The sequence below is a fragment of the Sminthopsis crassicaudata genome, chromosome 6 (assembly GCF_048593235.1).
Source record: "Sminthopsis crassicaudata isolate SCR6 chromosome 6, ASM4859323v1, whole genome shotgun sequence".
NCBI classification, from domain to species: domain Eukaryota; kingdom Metazoa; phylum Chordata; class Mammalia; order Dasyuromorphia; family Dasyuridae; genus Sminthopsis; species Sminthopsis crassicaudata.
In genome coordinates, this window is record NC_133622.1 from 147,045,926 (window position 1) to 147,071,837 (window position 25,912).

Below are 25,912 nucleotides of genomic sequence, written 5' to 3' on the forward strand. Positions count from 1 at the left end.
ATTACTCTATAAAAAAAAAAAACTTTAGTCCTGGTTATATATAAATATAGTAATTTAAAAATTTATTATCTTTTATTTTTGTCAGAAGTTGTTGAATCTAAGTTCTTAGTAAAATATAATGATTTGATTGAGTTAATTTTTATTTTCATGAATGATTTGCATATTTGCCTTTGAATTAACACTCCTCCCTTAGAACCAATATTTGTTTTAATTCAGCATAACTGAAAAAAATTCTTCTATTTTGAGAGGATGGCTTGCAAGTATAGCAGCTATTGAGTACCATCTGCATACTTACAAATTAAAAAAAAAAAAAAAAAGCAAAATCAAATTTGTAAGCCTTGGGAAACATATATCAAAGGAACACAGTCACCAGGAATATTTTTAATGAGTCTAATAGAAAATGCCTTCACATATTTTTAAAGAAGAGTCTTGCTAAGGACTTGAGAAGGCCCTTTTCCACCAATCTTAGGAAAGTCAGACTAAGAATAGAAGTTCTCTGCCATTGATGATGGGGGACCATATCTCGAAAGCTGGTGTGGTACCATGTTGGTAGTGGTTAGGTCACTTGGATACCTTCAGTAACTTAAGTGGTAACTTTAGTCCCTGCTAACTTTAACTTGAAAGTTAAAAATGCCTGGATTCAAACGTCATTTCAGATCCTTAACAGTGATGAGAATATTAATCTCACTGTGTCTTAGTTTCCTCACATATAAAATTGATGGCCTTCAAGGTCCCTTTCTGCTCTTTTATTTTTATTGGGGCAGGCTTGGTCACTTTGCTCCCTTGACTTCACCCTATTTAAAAATTAAACTCATCAAAAGATCATATAATTATAAAGGATCCTTAGAGGTTATCTAGTCCAGCCCTGCCATGACTTATCCAAGGTTAATAGCTAATACATTGGCAGAGGTGGGATTTGAACCCAGAATCTCCAACTCTATTGTGCTACTTTTGTTTCTTCATTTGTTAAGGGATCATAATTGGGCTAGATAATTTCTATGGCCCTTTTTAAATAAGCAGGTGGTTCCATAGTGCATAGGATACCAGATTTGGAATCAGGAGGACCAGAGTTCAATTACTGCCATAGACATTTACTAAGCTGTATAGCCCTGGTAAGTCACTTAACCTGTCTGCCTTAGTTTCCTAACCTACCTCTCAGGTTGTTGTGAGGATCAAATAAGACTATTTGTAAAGTGCCCTGTAAATCTTAAAACTGCTACATAAATGCTAATTATTGCCACCATCATTAATATTATTTGTAATTTATAATCAAAGAATTGCTAGAAACACTGAAGCTAGTATATGTCAGCAGCAAAACGTCCAACTTTTAAGACTGTCTCTCTCTATACACTAAACTACAATGTCTTCTTCAGAAGAATATGAGAATAAAAACAAAGCTTTTACAAAAACAGCACTGGAAAAATCATTTTATCTCAAGGCAACCTATAATTATATCAGTAAAAATCCCTGTAGAGATTAGAAAATAGATCTGTGATCCTACTGACATTCAACAGTTATATCATGAATTATATAAAATTATTATTCACAAGATCACATAACTAAAGCAGGAGGAAGTGCTGGTCAGTCTTCAGCTTTATGTCTGTTAACATAGAGAGGCTCAAGTAGCTTAAAGATGATCACATTCTGCTCTCAGCATTTACATCTTCAACACACTTCGAATGCTAGAGAAAAAGAAACAATTCAGCATTACTGACCATAATTAAAAAACCTATTTCTCCTCCCACACACTGAGCTATTGAAATTGTCTTTAAAAGTGTTTGATATTATAATTCATAAACTACTGATGATGAGAAATGTTATTTCCCTCCCCCAAATAAGGAAGAGAAAGGTATGGAATAGAAGGCATTTTTGTTGTAAAGAGAAAAGAAGTAGCTGATGTAGAAATTTTGTCAGGTCAGCAATCTCTACAGGCCAAAGCATCATCAATTTGGCCAAGGGATATCTGCGGGTGCTTAGTGGGGAGGAGAGGAGAGGGCAGATAGAAGGTGACAAAATTTTTAAAGGAATAGGAGAGCAAAGCTCTTTGATTAGGGGTCACCTGGGGGTAGGTATTCACGCTTAGTTTATCTATTCCTGTTTTATGCTCTTTCCATGTGGAGGATAAAAGATAGCAAGTTGTGATTTTCTTAGCTTATAGAAATGCCAATAAAATATGACCCTCAAATTCTTGATCAATTATTGTATTTTTTTAATGTAGGAAATATTTATTTTACATTATTGCAAAAACGAGTGCCTAAGCTAGGCATTTTTGAAACTTCAAAGACATTATTTTATTTCCTATCCTGAAGCTCAAGTCCCTCCCCTGACTCCCCATTAATTACTATATTTTGAAACCCAGACATAGGGAACATTTACCTCTTTCCTGTGTGCATCAACTCAAAGGCTTCATTAATTTGTTCAAAAGGCAGGTTGTGAGTCACAAATTCATCAACTTTAATCTTCTTTGACATATATTCAGACACCAATTTTGGAACACTTTCTACACTTTTCCATCCTAATAGTAACCAAAAGAAAAGTGAAATGATTGTGACCTCTGGATAGGGAAAAATGGTTTGTGTACACAGGTAGTAGGAAATAGACCATTTGGCTAGCAGAACAAATCTTTTCCTTTAATGGACTTCAAGATTTACCAAAATGTCTTAACATTTCAAAGAATCCTAAAACCTCAAAGGCATCTAGACAAACCCACATCTGAACAAAACCTCTCTGTAACACCAAGTGGTCAGCCATTCTCCACTTTAAGACTTTTCTGGTTTTAAAACACTGTCTCCTGAGACACAGTTCTAATTTTCTTATTGACCCAAAATCTGCCTCTCTCTCTTTTTGGAACTAGCAAAATAAGAGGATTCCCCATTCACTCAGGGTCTTCAAAGACCACTCTAGGAGATTATGAAAAGAGCATTGTTTTCTGAGAATGGGTTTGATTAGTTTGACCATTTTTTTTTTCTTTTTTTCTATTTAAGTCTTTCTACTTCTGAATTTCAGCTAGATAGTGCAGTGAACAGAGTGCTGGGCGTGGAGTCAGTTAATATTCATCTTCCTGAGTGCAAATCTGGCCTCAGACACTGTGACTCAGTTTCCTGATCTGTAAAATTAGCTGAAGAAGGAATTGGCAAACCATTCCATTATCTTTGCCAAGAAAAGCCCAAATGGAGTCCTAAAGAGCTGGATACACTAAAAGACGTATGGTCACAGAAGTTAGAAATGGCATGTAAATCTAATTACTGTGTAAGAGAGGTAGGTAGTCTCCTTTTGCAAGGGAACAAACTTTGCTTACAGAAGAAACTTGACCAAAGTCTCACAGGTAGTAAGTGTCAAATCAAAACCAGCAACTTGACAAAAGAAACATTTTGTAACAAAACTATCTTCATAACAATATCAAAAAATTATAAATTTAAATATGGTAAATATATAACCAACCCAACCAAGGTGGGCCCTAAATAATTGTGAGCGTGAAGGAGTCCAGAGACCAAAAAGTTGGAAACCAATAATCTAGACAACCTAATGTTATAAATTGGAAAGAAGGTACCGATCGCTATTGGCATAGGGAGTTTCTTCAACCAATGAATTCAGAGCTCTAGTCCCTAAACCCTATTCTTCTAGTTTTTGAAATTATATATAATACAATTATGAAAATCTTCGAACTGACTTATGGCAACATTTTCAGAGTATATTCCCACAATAGAAGTAGTTGTTCAAAGAGTAGGATTATCTTGGCAATTTTTACTACTACTGCCATATTACTTTGTAAAAAGATTTAACAAGTTTGCAATTCCACCAAAATGATGGGTAAATCTGTTCCTCTACAACCCCCTTAGCACTGAGTTTCACTACATTTAAGTATTTTTTGCTGGTACATTTCAAGACGGTTTTAATATGTAACTCCTGATTATTGGGGATGTTGAGAATTTTTCAAGTGACTATTAACAATTTATTTTTTTTCTTTTTAAGTTGTTCATACCTTTTGACCATTTATTCAATGAGGCTTGGGAATTTCCTTTTTTTTTTTTTTTTTTTTGCTGAGGCAATTGGGGTTAAGTGACTTGCCCGGGGTCACAAAGCTAGAAAGTGTTAAGTGTCTGAGACTACATTTGAACTCAGGTCCTCTTGACTTCAGGGCTGGCGCTCTATCCATTGTGTCACCTAGCTGCCCCCTATTTTCCTATTTTAAAAAAATTATTTGTTTTTATTCTGAAGTAGTCAAATATTTCTTTTTTCCTTAATAAGGCTCCCTATTTTTGAATCAAAAAAAGTTCCCTTATGACTGAGATACTGTAGCAGTCTATTTTCTTCTACATTTTTAATAATTTTTGTTTAAATCTATCATCAAGTTGGTAATAATAATAAGGCAACCTATTCTCAACAATCCTTTCCCAGATTTTATTTTCTAAAGGGTTATCTACAGGCACTGTTTATGATACATTTGTTTGGATGCTGGCTTTACCTATTCTCATCAGCTGAATTTCTGGCCCAGAACCATATAGTTTTGAGGTTTATAATTCTATAATATGCTTTAAGTGAGGTATTCAAGACCATTTTTAACAGCTTTTCCTTCAATGTTTCTTTTTTCTTTTTTTTTAAAGGGTATATATTTTTAAAAATTCATTGGATACAAGTATTTCCATAACATAGCATAATAAAAAAGATGACTGCACATGAAAATGCAAATCTGTTATATGTACAACTCTTTTTAATATAATCATATATATTATGTATGAAATTCCTTTTAAATATATAGCAATTATCATATAAATTTATTTTTTTCATTCTCCCTCTTCCTTCTCCTCCCCACCTTAGAAATAGTTACCATTAGACACAAATAAGTATACGTGTATACATATACATATGTATGTATGTATGTATGCATGCATGCAAGTACATATAAATATGAATATGATTATTCTACATGCTTCTATTTACCAGTTCTTTCTCTGGATACAAATAGCATCTTTTGCTATATATCTTTTACAGTTAATTTGGGTATTTATAATGGTCAAAATGTCTTATTTGGTCAAAGTCATTCATAAAAAATATTTTTGCCTGATTTTCCATATAAATTTCATTATGCTTTTGTGTAGTTTTACAAAGTGAATGTTTAGTATTTTCACTGACATTGCATAAAATTAAAAAAAAAAAAAAAGATTTAGTATGCTTAGGTTGGTGTTAAATTTGTACATACCAAGTGACAGTAGGGAAAGGTGACCTCTAAAGCATGCCTTTTGATGGATATAAACATTCTGGGATTAAATTTTGATATCGCAATGCTCAAATTGGGTTCATAGATATGAATTACCTCCAAAGGCTGTCCCTTTCCATGTACGGCCTGTTACCAGCTGAAATGGACGAGTGGAGATCTCCTGACCTGAAGCAGCTACGCCAACTACCACACTGACTCCCCATCCTTTGTGGCAAGCTTCCAGGGCTGCTCGCTGGAGACCCAGAAGTGCAAAGTAGAGTAGGAAATGAAATGATGTACACAGTGAGAAATTTCAGAAACTTGCAGGAGTTATATGTTATGGGGTGGGGTAAGGAGGACTTCCATTGAAAAAGATAAATCTTTTAAAAAAAAAAAACAAAACCCTTAAAACATGTTTAAAAAAACAAACAACCCTTCAAAACCCATTAGATATTCATTACTTTAAAATATAATTTCTTAATTCAAATGAAGAAGTCTAGCACTGATTCACAATCTATAACACTGAAGTTTTACTGCAAATGTTAAAAATGGTTTTAAAAAGACAAAAAACAGCAAAAAAGCCACCCTGAAAAACTCAACCTCACTTCTCTTCTGCCTTTCTTATTTAAAAATTTTACCTTGAATCTTTAAAAGCTTGTCGCTTATTTAACAAGTAAATTGGAGCACTGAGTTAAGCAAGGATCAATTGACTACTGCTAGTTATTTTGGGTTAGTTTTTTTTTTTTTGTTTGTTTCAATCTTGGCCTACCATATACATATATAAAAATATGTGCACATATTTCTATGTACTTTATACACATGTGCAATACTTAATATTTATATATATATTATATACTGTTATCTTAATAAAGTTGTTTGAGTCATTTTAGGTACAAGGAAACATTTTCTTTAACTATTCTTTCCTATTTCTTTATCATTTAGCTACTGTGGACCAAATCATTAAAAGTCTATTTAATTGTAATAAGGGATTATCTTCTTATAAATCAGAGAATTTTAATATATAAATTTTTAACATATCAATATAATCCAAGCACCTACCAGCATGTCAGGCACATAGTAGATATTTATATTTATTGAGAAATAGATCAGTAACAACTAGCATTTAAATAACATCTTAAATTATGCAAAATGTTTTATAAAAATTGTTTCAATTGAGCCTGAGAGACAGGTATCATAGGTATGTATGTCTCATTTTATCAATGAAAGTTAAAAAATTAAATGACTTGCCCAAGATTTATGAAAAATATTGGGGGTGGGATGTAGCTTATTTGAAGTCTGACACTATTATCTCACTATCTGAATTATTAAGGAAGCAATATAAAAACAAAACAAAATTTCACTACCATATAAGAGAAAAATGAAGATAAACACACTTACCATGACTCCAACATTACCAATACATTCAAAAGAAAAGTCAACTCCACCATCAGTCATTTCTACCAGCACTTCCTGGATTGGCTTCTTGAAATCTTGAGGGTTAATACATTCGGTGGCTCCAAACTCCTTAGCCTTTGCAAATTTGTCTTTGTTGACATCTATCCCAATGATGCGGGAAGCCCCTGCCACCTTGCAGCCCATGATCACAGCCAAGCCAACACCTCCCAGGCCAAAGATGGCACAAGTAGAGCCAGGCTCCACCTAGATGAACAAGAGATTCTGTGAGAGCCCAAATAAATTTAAACCACCAGCTTTCAAAACAAGCCAAGCCAGCTTTATCTTTATTCATAGGCATAGTGAATGTCCCCAGTATCTCTTTTAAAATGCTGGGCATGGCACAAAATTGACCAGGCTAAAAGGCAACTTTTCTTTTTTAATGAGAAATTAAGATGGACCATCCTCTTACCTTGGCAGTGTTGATAGCAGCACCATAACCAGTTGAAATGCCACAACCCAGCAGGCAAACTTTATCCAGAGGTGCCAAAGGATCAATTTTAGCCACAGAAATATCAGCCACAACTGTGTATTCAGAAAATGTGCTGGTCCCCATGAAATGAAAAATTTGCTTCCCTTTACAGGTAAACCGGCTTGTATTATCAGGCATCAATCCTTTCCCTTGGGTAACTCTAAAGAAAAGAAAAAGAAAAATAAAGGATAAAGCAGAGTTTTATAAAATCCTTGAGAGATCAGGGAAAACGTTTTTTTTTCCTTCCTGAGGCTAGGGTTAAGTGACTTGCCCAGGGTCACACAGCTAGGAAGTGTTAAGTGTCTGAGATCAGATTTGAACTTGGGTCCTCCTGAATTCAGGGCTGGTGCTCTATCCACTGCGCCACCTAGCTGCCCTCAGGGAAAACATTTTAAAGAAAAATTTGTGAAACCATAAAATCATTAATCTAGAAGAAAACTTGTCATCTGGTCTATTGTCCTCATTTTAAAAAGAAAAAAACGGGTCAAAAAAGTAAAAGTGACTGTAGGATCTCAGAACTACTTAGTGACTGAACTGGGACTAGAATCTAAGTTTTTGACTTGTTGAATCTGGACTTGTCCCAAGAACAACATGACAGGCCAATTTTCCAAAATATTACCAAATCTCAACTTACTATACAGGGAATCATAATCATGCAATGTACCATGCACTAAAGAAAACCTAGGAAAAAAATACAGAATTCTACAATTCAACATTTACTGAGCACCTATTATGTACTGGGCATTGTTCTAATTGCTGGGCAAACAAAGATTAAAAAAAGACAATCCCTATCCCTTGCTCTCAAGGTGGGAGATGATATAATGATTTTTTTTTTAATTAAAGCTTTTTATTTTCAAAATATATACATGGGTAATTTTCAACATTCATCCTTACAAAACCTTGTGTTCTAATTTTTTTCCTTCCCTTCTCCTCATCCCTCCCCCTAGACCACAAGTGATCCAATATATATTAAACACATGCAATTCTTCCTTACATAGAGATAAAATAACATGTATGATGAATAACAGTGTTATTCAGTTTGGCTGGAATGCAGAGTGTATAAATGGCAGCCATTGTTACTATTAAACAAGGATCGAACCCCAAGGAATCCATGAATAGATTTAAGAGAGTCAACTTGGATGGGAAAAAAATTACTATTTTTATTTCAATATACTTGATTTGCTTTTATAATTTTATGTATCTTTTTTTTGGGGGGGGGGAATTAAGTGACTTGCTTAAGGTCACGCAATTAGTATGTGTTTAATCTGAATTTGAACTCAAGTCCTCATGACTCCAGGGCTGATGGTCTATTTATTGTACTACCTAGTCATTTATGTATCTTATTTTACGCATACAAATAATTATTTTGAGAAAGGGTCCATAGGGCTTCCTGAAGTTCCAGAAGGCTTATGACATAAAAAAAGTTAAGAACCTGTAAGTAGCTCAATGCAGGTGCTGATCGGCACTGGTAGTAGCTTTCTCATGTTTCCTATGCTGATGAAATGATAGCTTTTGAACATAAAAGGTAATAAATAAAATCAATCTAGCTAAATTTCTAAAATTTTTCAATGGACAAAAAGCCTAATAAGAGACAAATTTCAGTTCAAATAAATCTTAGAACAAAATTATCATAATACATTAAACAGTCATAAGAGTTGAACAGGAAATTAATTTTATTACAACCAAATTTAAAGCAACCAAACGGTTTCTTGTTGGGGATTTTTTGTGTGCATTCATTAAAAATATACATAAACTGTAATGATACCAACCTTATCTTCTGGCAAAGGTTTGTTTTTGGATTCCTGCAAAATTTGCATTCTCCACACTGTGGGATGTAAAGTGGGATGACAGTATCACCTGGGAAACAAATGGAAAAAATAAGCATTTTTAGTGGAGAGATTCTATTTCCTAATAAAAAAAATCTTGCAGCTCTTATTAAATTTTAAAGAAAAAAAGCATTACTGTCTCAACATTTCATTTAATTTTGGCTGGACTGAAAAAAAGAAAAGGAGTTGAGAAAAAAAGCCAAAGTCAACAATGTTAAGTGCTTGATATGCATCATAACCTTCCTCTTCTTTTTCCTTTTCCTCCCATGTACTAAATGTGCTGTTTTTTATCTCCGTAATAATCTCAGGACAGAGACTTCAGAAAACTGACGATAAAAAAGTTAACTTTGGTGAAGTATCTTTTAAAAAATCAGCTATTAATAAGTTTTTAAACAAGAACAATTTGGAACAAAGCTGGTTTAGGGTCTTCAAACAATTTCAGAGAAGCAGTGGTCTATGAAATCAGAGAACAAAAAGCCTTGTATTTGCCAAATGAAGAGTAAGATCAATCTTGACAAGTCACTGAGCAGGCAATCTCCTGCGCAACGAATGGTGTAGGCAGCTGATTGTAGAAGTGATTTTCTTATAGCAACAAGCCAAGGAATTCAAGTATCTAATCACGAGTCTACCTGCTTGAAGCTTAGTTACTCCTTCACCAACACTCTCCACGATTCCAGCTCCTTCGTGTCCCAAAATCACTGGAAAACATCCTTCTGGATCTGCCCCACTCAAAGTATAGGCATCAGTATGGCAAACGGCAGTGGCAAGAATCTATCAGAGTATTCAGAGAAACAGAATGTGGATAAGTCTATGCATGTATGTAAGCAACTCAGAATATATAGAAGGACAGATGTTGCCTTGATTTTTATCATATTCTTAGGGCTGAAGAGGCCTTTAAAGGCTATTAAATCTAACATTTTCATTTTACAGATGAGAAAATGAAGATGTGGAGTTGTCAAAGTTTCACAAATATTAAGTAGCTAGTTCCTCTGGAATCATTGCTCCACTTTCTTTTTCTTTTTTCTTTTTTTTTTTTTTGACAGAATATAAGTCCCTTCAGAGCAGGAATTATTTCATTTTTTCCCTTTGTACCTCCAGCTCTATCCACTGCTCCACCCCGCTGCCCCAACCAATGCTCTTTTAAAATGAAAGAAAAATCTTTTATTTGGCAATTCTCATGAGAAAAAAGTGGTTTCTCATGAGAAACACTGGTGAGACACCCACAGAATACTGAAGTGGGAATAAGCTTTATACATTAATTCTGTTCCTTACCCCTCCCTTCAAGGTGCGAAGGGTCCTTAGGTGCTTTGGAACTGTTTAGGCTGAACCTCTCTCTCAAGAATTGTGTTGTGGAGGCAGCTAGATGGCACAGTAGATAGAGCACCAGCCTTGAATTCAGGAGGACCTGAGTTCAAATCTGGTCTCAGACACTTAACACTTCCTAGCTGTGTGACCCTGGGCAAGTCACTTAAAAAAAAAAAAAAAAGTGTGTTGTTTAGCCAATTCCTTGACTTACATACTTACATGGTGATTGGCTGGAGATACCTTAATAAGATATTTCAATCTTCATTCAGTTTTGATTATATCTGTGGAAACCTAACTTTTCACACTCCCCACATACACTGTAAGATTAAGAGAAGTGATTATTTTTCTATTTTAATAACCAATTATTAAATCAGGATTAAGAAAAATCTTTCTATTTCCTCATTGAAGGACTAGTAGATCATTCAGATAGTATCAGAAGAAGATGAGATTGGTCTAGTTTTCAGGGCGTATGTTCCATGATCTTGGGTCCTTATTTTTGTTTATAGTGTAAACAGAATCTAATCTAGGTACCTTCCAGTCCCAAAGCATTGACCCTATGGCCTTGTGTCTTTCCACAGCAATCTAGAAGAACTCAGTTTACAAAAGAGAAACCAATTAGAGTGGCCTGGATAGAGATGCATTCTCCTGTCCAGATTTTTGGAGGCAGCCCAGGCTCATGATCAAGCCATATTTTCAGCAGGAGGAGCTGAAGGTGGGAGCTTTTAGCTCACATCCTCATTTGGAAGTCCATCCTTCATTAATTGTTCACCAATTAGGGTTTACTTGTCAGGGTAACAGAAAATAAAGCCTCCCCTTCTAAAAGTAGTTCAGCATTCAGGGATCTCTATGGTTTTGTCTTTGATTACTGAGAGAGACCACTAGCCTACTTAGTAAATTGATTATTTATTACCCAGAAACTTTGCCTGGGGCTTTTAAATCACTCAACATGTATGTTATGTTATATATATATTATATATGTTACATATGTATGTATGTATGTATGTATATACCAAGGGCAGCAGATTGGGCCAGTGATAGCACAGAAGATAATTTTGAATATTGTAGTAAAAGATAAAGGCACTTGTGCCCTGGACAGGGTCTAGCTTGTTCCCTCTTCTGGCTGTCTGCTCTGACTCCAGAGAGTAAATTTTTCTTACAAACACAAGAAATAAGTAAGCTGTAGGAAGCCATTACTCCATGTGGGCAGATCTAACTAGCTGCCCTATGGGAAGAGAAAAGGGAAAAAACTGTGTTTTGTTGATCCCTAAGAAAAATTACTTTCCTTGTTTTATTTCTCAATTCTGTCCTCTGAAGAGCTCCCAACTCAATCACTTATCCAGAAAACTTGGGCCAAAGACCAAACTTTGCCAGTGACTAAGATATGTAATTACCTTAATTCGAACTTCATGAGCTTTTGGTGGTGCAACTTCGATTTCCTCTATGGAAAGAGGTTTGCCAGCTTCCCAGGCCACAGCAGCCTTGCATTTTATAACCTAGAATAAGGAAGAAAGGGAAAGCTTTTACTCTCTTGAATAAATCATCTTACAGGAAAGAACAATGGAGGTCCTAGAGAAGACCAAAAAAAAAAATTTCACCTGCCTTACAGAGAAGTGAAAGACCACTAAGATAGAATTGTTGTTTGTCCTTCGTTCTGGAAGAGAACCCGTGACATCAGGAAGGTGGATTTAAGTGAAACAAGGCTAGACAAAGTTACCAGCCAAATATCTCCTCTGGAGGCAAGATATAGAAAAAGATGACTAGGGATGGCCCTGATGCAATGAGACCATCATCTTCATAAGCTAAGGTCTTTCCCAGGTTTCAGTTTTTCTGAGGCAATACCCAGTTAAGGCTAGGTAAAAGTAAGGCAAAAGAGAACTGCTTTTGCTATATATGGCCTCAGAAAAGATTTATTTATTGATGTTTTTCTTTACAAAAGAGGACTTAATCTGGTAGGAAATTATTTTGATGTAAAGACAAAAGACCTTAATAAAATGCAAATCAAAACTGTGATGAAGATTACTGATAATTGTCTATGAACGCTAATCCTTAGAAAATAAACCACAGATTCACAAGTAACTTGGATATCACTGAATAAAGAAATAAAGTAAATAATAAATAAAGAATAAAGAAGAAGGAAGTAAGCATGTGGTCAGCTTATTAGCAAACAGAAAAATATTTTAATGAAATTTTCATTAAAAAATAAAATTTAAGTATTAAATCTGACAGGTTTTGAATATCTATGTTAGGGTTCTTTGTCATTTCAGAAGAATGTATGCTCCACAGCAAAATCCCAGAGGAGGATTCCTGAATGCCTGCCTAAAAACAACTGTGTCTGGGGATAAGTATAATGGCACAGGCAAACATGCTTCTGAAACATAACACATATTATTTACTGCAAAAACAATGCCCAAAACTGGAAACTCAAAGCTACAAAGTCTACAAGGTATTTACGCTCTACTCCCTTCCCAACCAAATTTTCTACATTTTTCTTTGGAAGTAGTTGTCCATCGAATTCCCTAAGGTTGCACTCACTTCTCAATGATTTCCCAGATTTAAAGTCCTTTTTCTGGTTACCATTACTTAATATGTAAGTTGTTTCCTTCTACTTAATAAACATAAACTCCTAGGGGGGCGGGGAATGCAATTTGTATCCCTGGCACTTAACACAGCGGTCAGCATGTAGTACATGATAGGATGAATGGACCCCAGGAAATACTATGTCTCTGGCTGAGTGTAACCCAGTATCTAAGTGGGCCCCAGTGAGGAGCAAGCTGACCCAGTAGAATTATCTTATACTGACATTATTATGTACAGAAAGAGCTATTCTGTACTGAGGTCCACCATTATCTCATACAATTTGGAGATCAAGCTAGAGTTGTCAGATTCCCTGAGGCTATTTTGAATAAATAGGAAGACCACAACCACTAGTGGATTTACTAACATACACAATTAGCATAGTTAGCATTCTTTCCTAATATAAGGACCCACAACTAGCTCTTGATTAATTCTGAGTTCATTAGGAGCTTTACCTGCCTTATGGTATCATAATAAAGCTTTGCCCCTTAACCTAGAAATGGCCTGAATTCATGTGAATTCATCAAGGATGACTCCCCACTTTCATTACTTGTACTTTTGTGACCGATTGGACCTCACTAGTGATTATCCGTATGGTTGAATAAAAGTATAAGGCTTTCCCTTGACTAACAGTGCATCATAAAATAATTAATTGGTAGAAACCCAATCTTAGGAAGATGGTGAATTCTCCTCCATTGTCCAGGAGTTTCCAAAACTTTAGAAAAATTAATAACAGCAGCAAGAAAATGTGTATTTCAAAGTCAGGTACTTTTGGGTGTTTTCCCTCCTAGAGGATAGTCATTGCCTTACATGGCTTAGGAATTCACTCATAGAAACCTAAAAAGCATAGAATTTAGATTTTACTTGTCACCTTTGCCTAGAATTTAAGTTTCTTTGAGAAATTGAGTTATTTCAAAAAGGCTTCACTTTCCCCCTCTCAATGATGATAGTTTTAGGAAAATAAACATATTGTCTTAAGTCTGCAAGGTCTGTTAAGAATGTTGAACCCTTCAAAAATTCGTACCACACTCAGCTACAAGTCAAGTTAGTACATCCTCCCTCCCTAGTCTTGATTCTAGAGTTAGTCAATCCACTTAAAAAAATGTCCTTTCCCATTGATTCATTTGCCCCTTTGTCTTAGCCTGGCTCATATTCTGTTATATTTGATCTCTGAATTATCCCTATAATGTGCTTTCTTGGTACCTTATAGCTGAACATAATTGGAAGTCACATGATCTGAGTGGATCACCCTACAAATTTATCACTACATACATTGGTAATGTACAAATATTTTGTACTTATTTATATCCATTGTATATTGCTTCAGTAGAATGTAAATTTATCCATTAAAGATTACTTTTATATCCTCATATCTGGCACATGGTAGGTATTTTATAAACTTTCGCAGAATGAATTAAAAGAGGAATGGATGCCAGCTTATAAAGTTAAAAAAAAATTTTTTTAGTGACTTTATTTCAAAACAGAACTCATCTATCTGTCCCTCCAAATCTACCCCCCTTTTAAATTTCCCTATTTCTTTTTTCTAGCTTTAATTCTTCTTCTTTTTTTTTGTTTGTTTATTTTTTCCCAATTACATGTAGAGATAGTTTTAGATATTAATTTTTAAAAAAGATTTTGAAAACTTTCTTTTTTCTGAAGAAATCACTTTTCACCTGCCAAGTTCATGACCTTGATTCCTCACTCTCACTGACCTCACACAACCAGTGTGTTGTGACATCCTGCTGTACCTGACCATCATAAAATAGATAGGTTTATGGCTATCTAGATAAACTCTTTGTTTGAATGCAAAATCAATGAACTAAATGAATGAATGAGAAAGCATTTAATAAATGCTCACTAATGAGGTCCAATTGGTCACAAAAGCCTACACAATAGGCTTGTTCCAAAATTAAGTCACTGGTGCCACCATTTGAAATGAATTCAATTTAGCATTTAAAGATACTGTTAGGTACAAATTGAACAAAGGTCCAAAAAATAAACAATTTAAATTGGCCCTACTCTAAAGGAGCATCTGATGAGATGAATCCCAAGTTTGACGCATATATACCAATTCTCCTAGTATTAGTCTTTAGAGTCATAAAATTTCTGGCCCATTCGGGACTATGGGAACAGAATATCTCTCATTTTATGGAAAATGAAGTCCTAAAATAGGATGATCTATCCAAAATCACAGAACTGATTAATGACAGATTTTAACTAAAGTCCACTTATGCTTACTTCTAATCTAGACCATGAAACTTTTAAGTCATCTGAGACCACACCAGGGTTGGGGCAAAAGTTCTTTCCCTAAGGATGCTTAGCACCATGCTTGGATGCTATTAATTTGAGTTCAAGTCCCATCCAGTGCTGTGTGGTAAGCAAAATCACTTAACCAGTTTCCTCCTTTGCTATATGGCTCAAAGGCTCATTAAGATCTGAGGCTGTAGAGCACCAGCCCTGAATTCAGGAGGACCGGAGTTCAAATCTGGTCTCAGACACTTAACACTTCCTAGCTGTGTGACCCTGGGCAAGTCACCTAACCCCAGCTGGGGGGGGGGGAGATCTGAGGCTGTCTAGTCCAATCTCATTTACCTAGAAGAGATTGGAAAACATGCCCAAGGTAGGCTTTGATGATCTTTGGATCTGCTGATTTTTTAAACAAACTATTCACAGGACCATAATTTTGGAGTTGAAAAACTAGAGATTTATAACATCTTAGAGGATAGTAAGATATACACCAGGGCTTCTTAAACTTTTTCCACTCCCAACCCCTTTTCACCAGAGAAATTTTTATCTGACCCTCAACATATAGGTATATAAAATAGGTATACAAATCAAACATATACTGATAATTTCAGGACTCCCACATTCAGTTAAGAGATGGGGTCGGGACCCACAGTTTAAACAGCTTTGCTATATGTTACCTGCCCCACAAGAGTTATTGTGAGAAGTCTTTATAAATTATAAAGTCCTATAGAAATCCCAGCTATTACTATTAGTGATAAACTCTTAAAAAGTCCTTCGGAATTTAAAGCCCTACTCCACCTGGCAACACAGATTTAGAGCTGGAAGCAACCTTCTACCTCACCTAGTTGTGGGCCCCCCGTTTCAGAGGAAGAAACTTGAGGTTCAGAGGACAGGCTAAATTACTTGCCCAAGGCACACAGACAGATTTTGAATCTGGGTCCGAGGACTCCAAAATCTGGGCCATTTCTACTAGGCAATGCAATGTATTATACATGATTCCCTTTCTGACAACGCGGGAGGCTAGCTTGTTTTCTTCAAATACTTTATTCCTACTTTCGAGCCTTTGTTACAGGTTATCCCATGCATGGGAAACTCTTTCTTTTCACAACTGCCCCTCGGTCATTAGGCCTTTTCAAAGCTCCCGGATATTTTCTTACATGTCTATTTGCTATTTTTGCTTCCCTGCAAAAGCTCTTAGAAAACAGAGTGCCTGTGCCGTATCGCCAAAGCTTGCGGACTGACACACACGAAACACTTAGTGAATGCTCGATCTCTCTAGTTACTGTTCCATCTTGTTTCTCGGAAAGGCTGAAACTATGTAGCAGCTGCTCCAGAACGTCTCAGGCGCCCCGAGAGCATGGCTCCTTAAAATCGGGGGCTGGAAGCCTTAGTCGGGAAAACGATCCCGCCTCTCGCCGCAGCCTCTTCCCTTCAGCCCCGCGGCCTCCTCCTCCTCCACGCACCGCGAGCATCCAGGCCAAAGGAAAGAGGACGCTTGCGGCCGCTTCGCCTACAGCCCCGCTAGCTCGCGCACGCGACGGCCTCTCGGGAACCTTGCACAGGTCCTGGGCCCTAGCAGCACCGCGCACCTGTCGAACAAGTTACCTGGCCAGCCATGTCCCCCAGCCTTCCACGCTGCAGAACCGAGAGGTGCTTAGAGTAGCGGCCGAATTTAGCTAGGCAGAGGCCGTGCGTACCCTGCCGCAGCACCGCCCCTTGCGCAGCGTGGAGGCCGCCTCTCTCCTCCCCTTCCTACAGTCCCTGGGAGGGGGTGAGTCGAGGTTGTTTCCTCTGCCTCTTCTGGGAGGAGGAAGAGGAACGTGAAATCTGACCTACAGGATTGGGGACACCCGTTTGATTATTTTATAATTGTGCAACGAGGACCGGGTGAAATGCGTAACATTTCCATCAGTTTTGGGCCGCGGCCAGTAAATCATCCAATGAGTGCCCCGAGTTCTTTTCTGCAAAAGCCAGCCTGTTTCCGGGGTTTCCGGGGGGAGGGACTTACTCACTTATGGCTTGTAGAGTTTTGATTGGTTTTGGGGTAATTTCGCCAAATTCCAAAGGTGATGGCTTTTGTCCTCTGGTCCAAATGTTCATGCAATAGGGTAATTGTCCACCAGCTCCTCAACTTTCTCCTAACGGACCAACCTTAGGAGAAAGTATTTATTGTAGGAGAAAGTTTCCAAACTTTCTGAAGCGAAACGTTACCAAAAAAAAAAAAATTTTTTTTAAGAGCCACTCTCCTTTTTATAAACGTTTATGGAAATAATTTTATTTATTCCAAGGAAATTATAAATTTTTTACATTTTATGATATAAAAGAATGGGGAGACACTAAATATATTCCCCCAGAGCTACATAGCCCTTTCAGGGTTTTTTGTTTTTTTTTCTTTCTGATGTGCTGTCCCCAGTAATTAGTGCTCCGGTTCCATTTAAACAATTAACATAAATTAGCTTTTATGAATGGATATTACAGAAGTACGAATTAATAAAAATGCTATCTGTCAGGAGCAAGAGGTTTATAGATTCTCTCTTTTACATTTGAAGAAACTGAGACACTGAGAGGCTGAGAATTTTGCCCCAGGTCACCTGCTTAATATGACAGAGCCAAGATTAAACACCAACCCTTATGACTCTAAAGCCAGCCCAGTTTGTTAGACTGGCTCTACCACAGAGTACACACAGGCACAGTCTATATGAACGTTTGGAGTGGAGATGTCTGTAAGTTTATGCATCTCATATTTCTTTTGAGCTACTACAGTTCTGTTCCATTCAAAAAGCATTGGGCCCGCTCTCTTTGATGCAGGCATGCTATGCTGAGTGATCCTGTGCTATTGTCTCCCATGTTATGTAGTGGGCCTTCAGAGAGACCCAGAGAGTATCCTAATATCACTCCTGACCAGTACGTGAGTTTTCCTTGTGTGAGTTTTTTGGACTGGCCCTGGTGTACTATCCATGCATACAACAATGAGGACAGCACAATGGTTTTGTCAGCCTTCACTTTGGTAGGCAATCTTATACCTCTTCTTCTGTAAAGGCCTAGAACTGAGCGGATGTACTCTAGCCCTTAGGACTAATTACCAATTGAACAATTCTCTATTAACATGTTTGGAGGATGACCCTACTCAACTTTATGCTGACTTGATCTGTGGGTGAAGAAGAGAGATCAGCAAGTAGAGTAGGAGTAGGAGGATCATTCTTTTGGTGGTGGAGAGAGAGAGAGGAGGTGTGGAGATTCCTATATCTAATCCCCTGACAGCCACCCCAAAAAACTAAGAATAAAGACTTTTGCTTATCCTGACTCTGGCTGATTCTAAGATATCCAGGGTCACAACATCTTCCTTTCCTTTGGAGCTGCCCAAACACTGAGATAGCTCTGGCAATGTGTTTATCAACCTCATTATCAATGTGTATATCCCTGGGAAGTACACTTATCCACAGAACTTCTCCATTTGCTCTAACTCATGTTTCCATGTATGGATTGTATGATTTTGGCAGGTGGAGAACCTGGGTTTTCTTGCTATTAATTGTTAGGCCAAAATTAGCACAGGCATCAGATTCACACTGTGTTGCATCACAGCTTCATAGTATGAATTGAGATGATTATGTGTGAACAAAAAAATCCATGCACCAATTCTTCTTCCACTTTAGTCTTGGCTTGTAGTTTTGTGCAGTAGCTGACCTTGAAGCTGTGTTCATCTTCACTAAAAGTATCTGACAACATTGCTGAAAACATCATGTTCAAAAGCATGGAAGCTAAAGTTAGATCCAAACAATAGGAAAAATATTAAGTGCTCCTGGATAGGTCTAGCGAATATAATAAAGATGATAACACTACTTAAATTTATTTATTTAGTGCTATATCAATCAGACTCCCAAGAAACTATTTTAATGACCTAGAAAAAATAACAACAAAGTTCATATGGAAAAATAAAAGGTCAAGAATTTCAAGGGAACTAATGAAAAAAAAAATCAAATGAAGGTGGCCTAGCTGTATCTGATCTAAAACTATATTATAAAGCAGCAATCACCAAAACCATTTGGTATTGGCTAAGAAATAGACTAGTTGATTAGTAGAGTAGGTTAGGTTCCCAGGACAAAATAGTCAATAACTATAGCAATATAGTGCTTGACAAACCCAAAGACCCCAGCTTTTGGGATAAGAATTCATTATTTGACAAAAATTGCTGGGAAAATTGGAAATTAGTATGGCAGAAACTAGGCATGGACCCACACTTAACAATATACACCAAGATAAGATCAAAATGGGTCCATGATCTAGTCATAAAGAATGAGATTATAAATAAATTAGAAGAACATAGGATAGTTTACCTCTCAGACTTGTGGAGGAGAAGGAATTTGGGACCAAAGAAGAACTAGAGATCATTATTGATCACAAAATAGAAAACTTAGACTACATTAAGTTAAAAAGCTTTTGTACAAATAAAACTAATGCAGACAGGATTAGAAGGGAAGCAATAAACTGGGAAAACATTTTTACAGCTAAAGGTTCTGATAAAGGCCTCATCTCCAAAATATATAGAGAATTGACTCTAATTTATAAGAAATCAAGCCATTCTCCAATTGATAAATGATCAAAGGATATGAACAGACAATTTTTAGATGAAGAAATTGAAACTATTTCTAATCATATGATCTCCAAATTATTATTGATCAGAGAAATGCAAATTAAGACAACTCTGAGGTCTCATTACACACCTCTCAGATAGGCTAAGATGACAGGAAATAATGATGAATATTGGAGGGGATGTGGGAAAACTGGGTTTTGGGTTTTGGGTTTTGGGAATGGCTGAATAAATTGTGGTATTATGAATGTTATGGAATATTATTGTTCTATAAGAAATGACCAGCAGGATGAATACAGAGAGGCTTGGAGAGACTTACATTAATTGATGCTGAGTGAAATGAGCAGAACCAAGAGAAATGTTGAAAAATTACCCATGCACAAATCACTATTGATCAGAGAAATGCAAATTAAGACAACTCTGAGGTATCATTACACACCTGTCAGATTGGCTAAGATGACAGGAACAAATAACGATGAATGTTGGAGGGGCTGTGGGAAAACTGGGACACTGATGCATTGTTGGTGGAGTTGTGAAAGAATCCAACCATTCTGGAGAGCAATCTGGAATTATGCCCAAAAAGTTATCAAAATGTGCATACCCTTTGACCCAGCCATACTACTACTGGGCTTATACCCCAAGGAACTACTAAAGAAGGGAAAGGGTCCTGTATGTGCCAAAATGTTTGTGGCAGCCCTTTTCATAGTGGCTAGAAGCTGGAAGATGAATGGATGTCCATCAATTGGAGAATGGTTGGGTAAACTATGGTATATGAATGTTATGGAATATTATTGTTCTATAAGAAATGACCAACAGGAGAAATATAGAGAGGCTTGGAGAGACTTACATCAACTGATGCTGAGTGAAACGAGCAGAACCAGAAGATCATTATACACTTCAACAATGATACTGTACGAGGATGTATGCTGATGGAAGTGGATTTCTTCAACATAGAGAAGAGCTAATCCAATTCCAATTGATTAATGATGGAAAGAACCAGCTACATCCAGAAAAGGAACAATGGGAAATGAATGTAAACTGTTATTTTTACCTTCTGAATCCAATTCTTCCTGTGCAACAAAAAATTCGGTTCTACACACATATATTGTATCTAAATTATACTGTAATATATTTAACATATATAAGACTGCTTGCCATCTGGGGGAGGGGTTTGGGGGAGGAAGGGAAAAAATCTGAATAGAAGTAAGTGCAAGGGATAATGTTGTAAAAAATTACCCATGCATATGTACTGTCAAAAAATGTTATAATTATAAAATAAAATAAAAATAAATATAAAAAAAAAAAAAAAAAAGAAAAATTACCCATGCATATGCTTTGTATGTAAAAAGCTATAATAAAAAAATAAAAAATAAAAACCATGGAAGCAAGGACACTCTTGCTTCATTCTATCCATATAGTGACTGGAAAAGTGCCAGAACATCCTCCATTATGCAAAATTGGGGCAAGCATTCCTTCACAAAACAGATGTTCAATTCTGATAAACTTCTCTGGGCAACTAAATTTTGGCATAATTTTCCCTAACTTTGCCTGACTGATAGTTATCAAAGACCTTAGATTGATCAACATTTGGTGACTTTATTATAAATGAATAAGTTTAGAAAAAATGTTTTAGATATCTAAAATAATGTAGACTCCTTTTTGACAGTACATATGCATGGGTAATTTTTTTTTTTTACAACATTATCCCTTGTATTCACTTTTCCAAATTTTCCCCTCCCTCCTTCTACTCCCTCCCCTAGATGACAGGCAATCCCATATATATTAAATGTGTTACAGTATAACCTAGATACAATATATGTGTGTAAAACCAAATTTCTTGTTGCACGGTAAGAATTGGATTTCGAAGGTATAAGTAACCTGGGTAGAAAGACAATAATGCAAACATTTTACAGTCCTTTCCCAGTGTTCCTTCTCTGGGTGTAGCTGTTTCTGTCCATCATTGATCAACTGAACTGAATTATATCTTCTTTATGTTGAAGATATCCATTTCCATCAGAATATATCTTCATACAGTATCGGTGTTGAAGTGTATAGTGATCTCCTGGCTCTGCTCATTTCACTCAGCATCAGTTCATGTAAATCTCTCCAGGCCTCTCTAAAATCATCCTGCTGATCGTTTCTTATAGAACAATAATATTCCATAACCTTCATATACCATAATTTACCCAACCATTCTCCAATTGATGGGCATCCATTCATTTTCCAGTTTCTAGCCATTACAAAAAGGGCTGCCACAAACATTTTGGCACATATAGGTCCCTTTCCCATCTTTAGTATTTCTTTGGGATATAAGCCCAATAGTAGCACTGCTGGATCAAAGACTATGTACAGTTTGATAACTTTTTGGGCATAATTCCAAAATGCTCTCCAGAATGGCTGGATTCTTTCACAACTCCACCAACAATGCACCAGTGTCCCAGTTTTCCCACATCCCCTCCAACATTCATCATTATCTTTTCCTGTCATCTTAGCCAATCTGACAGATGTGTAGTGGTATCTCAAAGTTGTCTTAATTTGCATTTCTCTGATCAGTAGTGATTTGGAACACTCTTTCATGAGTGGATATAGTTTCAATTCCATCATCTGAAAATTGTCTGTTCACATCCTTTGACCATTTATGAATTGGAGAATGGTTTGATTTCTTATAAATTAGAGTCAGTTCTCTATATATTTTGGAAATGAGGCCTTTATCAGAACCTTTAACTGTAAAAATTTTTTCCCAATTTGTTACTTCCCTTCTAATCTTGTTTGCATTAGTTTTGTTTATACAAAAGCCTTTTAATTTGATGTAATCAAAATCTTCTATTTTGTGATCAATAATGATCTCTAGCTCTCCTTTGGTCATAAATTCCTTCCTCCTCCACAGATCTGAGAGGTAGACTATCCTCTGTTCCTCTAATCTATTTATGATCTCATTCTTTATGCCTAAATCATGGATCCATTTTGATCTTGGTGTTAAAAGTGGGTCCATATCTAATTTCTGGCATACTAATTTCCAGTTTTCCCAACAGTTTTTGTCAAATAATGAATTCTTATCCCAAAAGTTGGTATCTTTGGGTTTGTCAAACACTAGATTGCTATAGTTGTACCCTATTTTGTCCTGTGTACCTAATCTGTTCCACTGATCAACTAGTCTATTTCTTAGCCAATACCAAGTGGTTTTGGTGACTGCTGTTTTATAATATAGCTTTAGATCAGATACAGTTAGACCACTTCATCTGACTTTTTTTTCATTAATTCCCTTGAAATTCTTGACCTTTTGTTCTTCCATATGAATTTTGTTATTATTTTTTCTAGATCACTAAAATAGTTTCTTGGGAATCTGATTGGTATAGCACTAAATAAATAGATTAGTTTGAGGAGTATTGTCATCTTTATTATATTCGTTTGGCCTATCCAAGAGCACTTAATGTCTTTCCAATTATTTACATCTGACTTTATTTTTGTGGCAAGTGTTTTGTAATTTTGCTCATATAATTCCTGACTCTCCTTTGGTAGATGGATTCCCAAATATTTTATACTCTCGACAGTTGTTTTGAATGGAATTTCTCTTTGTATCTCTTGCTGTTGCATTTTGTTGGTGATGTATAAAAATGCTGAGGATTTATGTGGATCTATTTTGTATCCAGCAACTATGCTAAAGTTGTGAATTATTTCTAATAGTTTTTTATTAGAATCTCTGGGGTTCTCTAAGTATACCATCATATCATCTGCAAAGAGTGATAGTTTGATTTCCTCATTTCCTACACTTATTCCTTTAATCTCTTTCTTGACTCTTATTGCCAAGGCTAGAGTTTCTAATACAATATTGAACAACCTTGTTTCACTCCTGATCTTACTGGGAAAGGCTCCAGTTTATCTCCATTACATATTATGCTTATTGATGGTCTTAAATATATGCTCCTGACTATTTTAAGGAATAGTCCATTTATTCTTATACTCTCAAGTGTTTTTAGTAGGAATGGATGTTGTATTTTATCAAATGCTTTTTCTGCATCTATTGAGATGATCATATGATTTTTATTAATTTGATTATTAATATGGTCAATTATACTAATAGTTTTCCTAATATTAAACCAGCCCTGCATTCCTGGTGTAAATCCTACTTGATCATAGTGTATTATGCTGGGGATGATTTTCTGAAGTCTTTTTGCTTATATCTTATTTAAGATTTTAACATCAATATTCATTAAGGAGATTGGTCTATAGTTTTCTTTCTCAGTTTTCAACCTACCTGGTTTAGGTATCAGTACCATGTCTGTGTCCTAAAAGGAGTTTGGTAGGACTCCTTCATCCCCTATTTTTTCAAAAAGTTTAAATAACATTGGGCCTAATTGTTCTTTAAATGTTTGGTAGAATTCACATGTAAATCCATTTGGTCCTGGGGATTTTTTTCCTGGGGAGTTGATTAATAGTTTGTTCTATTTCTTTTTCTGAAATGGGACTTTTTAAGCAGTTTACCTCTTCTTCTGTTAATCTAGGAAGCCTATATTTTTGGAGGTAGTCATCCATTTCACTTAAGTTATAAAATTTATTGACATAAAGTTGGGCAAAGTAATTGCTTATTATTGCTATAATTTCCTTTTCATTGGTGGAAAGATCCCCTTTTTCATTTTTAAGACTAACAATTTGATTTTCCTCTTTCCTTTTTTTGATCAGATTTACCAGGTTTATCTATTTTATTGGCTTTTTCATAAAGCCAACTCTTAGTTTTATTTATTAATTCAATAGTTTTTGTCCTTTCAGTATTATTGATTTCTCCTTTTAATTTTAGGATTTCAAGTTTAGTTTTTGGTTGGGGGTTTTTAATTTGGTCTTTTTCTAGCTTTTTAAGTTGGAGGCCCAATTCATTGATCTTCTCTTTCTCTATTTTATTCAAGTAAGCCTCTAAAGATATAAATTTTTCCCTTATTACCGCTTTAGCTGCATCCCACAAATTTTGGTATGATGTCTCATCGTTGTCATTATCTTGGGTGAAATTATTAATTGTTTCTATAATTTGCTGTTTCACCCTGTCATTCTTTAAGATGAGATTATTTAGTTTCCAATTACTTTTTGGTCTATTTACCCCTAACTTCTTGTTGAATATAGTTTTTATTGCATTGTGATCTGAGAAGAAAGCATTTACTATTTCTGCCCAATATATGGTCAATTTTTGTATAGGTTCCATGAACTGTTGAGAAGAAAGTATACTCCTTTCTATCACCATTCAGTTTTCTCCAAAGATCTATCATACCTAATTTTTCTAATGTTCTATTTACCTCTTTAATTTCTTTCTTATTTGTTTTGTGGTTTGATTTATCTAATTCTGAGAGTGCAAGGTTGAGATCTCCCACTATTATAGTTTTGCTGTTTATTTCTTCTTGCAACTCTCTTAACTTCTCCTTTAGGAAGTTAGATGCTATACCACTTGGTGCATATATGTTTAATATTGATATGACTTCATTGTCTATGCTACCTTTTAGCAGGATATAGTTTCCTTCCTTATCTCTTTTAATTAGATCAATTTCTGCTTTTGCTTGATCTGAAATAAGGATGGCTACCCCTGCTTTTTTGACTTCACCTGAACATAATAGATTCTGCTCCAGCCTTTTACCTTTACTCCGTATGTTTCTCCTTGCTTTAAATGTGTTTCCTGTAAACAACATATTGTAGGGTTCTGACTTTTGATCCAATCTGCTATCTGCCTCTGCTTAATGGGAGAGTTCATACCATTCACATTTACAGTTAAGTTATTAATTTTGTATTTCCTGCCATCTTATTATCCCCTGATTATGCTTTTTTCCCCCTTGTCCCCCCTGAACCCCTTCCCCAGTATCAAATTTATGGACCCCCACTTGTGATGCGCAGCCCTCCCTTTTTAGTATCCCTCCCCCCTCCTTTTAAGTCCCTTCCTCTTTCTTGTACCCTTCCCTTATTCCTCTTTTCCTTTTCCCTTTTCCTCTCCCTACTTTTAGTGAGGTGAGAGAGAATTCTGTGAAAAACAAATATGTCAATTATTTACTCTTTGAGTCTACTCTGATGAGAGTAAGATTCACACAATGTTCCTCCCTCTCTCTAAATTCCCTCAGATGTGGTAAATTTTCTTTGCCTCTTTCTGGGATGTAGTTTCCCTCTTTTTATCTCTCCTTTCCTGTTTTCTGATACTACTCCCTTTCCCTTACTACTTCCCCTTTTTAAAAATGTTTTATCAGTAAAATCAAATTATACATGTGGACTTTCTGTATATC

At 35.9% G+C, this 25,912-nt stretch overlaps 1 protein-coding gene across 1 annotated transcript; it reads right to left on the minus strand.

The window, feature by feature from the left end:
* Nucleotides 1-366: 366 nt before the first annotated feature.
* On the minus strand, nt 367-16,951 carry LOC141546623 (alcohol dehydrogenase class-3). Its single transcript, XM_074274583.1, has 9 exons — nt 16,679-16,951; nt 11,644-11,745; nt 9,577-9,718; nt 8,891-8,978; nt 7,062-7,281; nt 6,596-6,856; nt 5,315-5,450; nt 2,377-2,515; nt 367-1,682 (listed from the first exon to the last, which is right to left on the minus strand). Exons 1-9 carry the CDS (start codon nt 16,688-16,690, stop codon nt 1,658-1,660), a joined length of 1,125 nt encoding a protein of 374 aa, XP_074130684.1. The 5' UTR covers nt 16,691-16,951; the 3' UTR covers nt 367-1,657.
* Nucleotides 16,952-25,912: the final 8,961 nt, after the last annotated feature.

Excerpts from the sequence above, each read along its gene's own strand:
- LOC141546623 (XM_074274583.1), bottom strand. Across the intron at positions 7,282-8,890 it reads AACCTTTGCCAGAAGATAAG|AGTTACCCAAGGGAAAGGAT; the intron begins GTTGGTATCATT and ends TCTTTTCTTTAG. Across the intron at positions 6,857-7,061 it reads CTGCTATCAACACTGCCAAG|GTGGAGCCTGGCTCTACTTG; the intron begins GTAAGAGGATGG and ends TTGTTCATCTAG.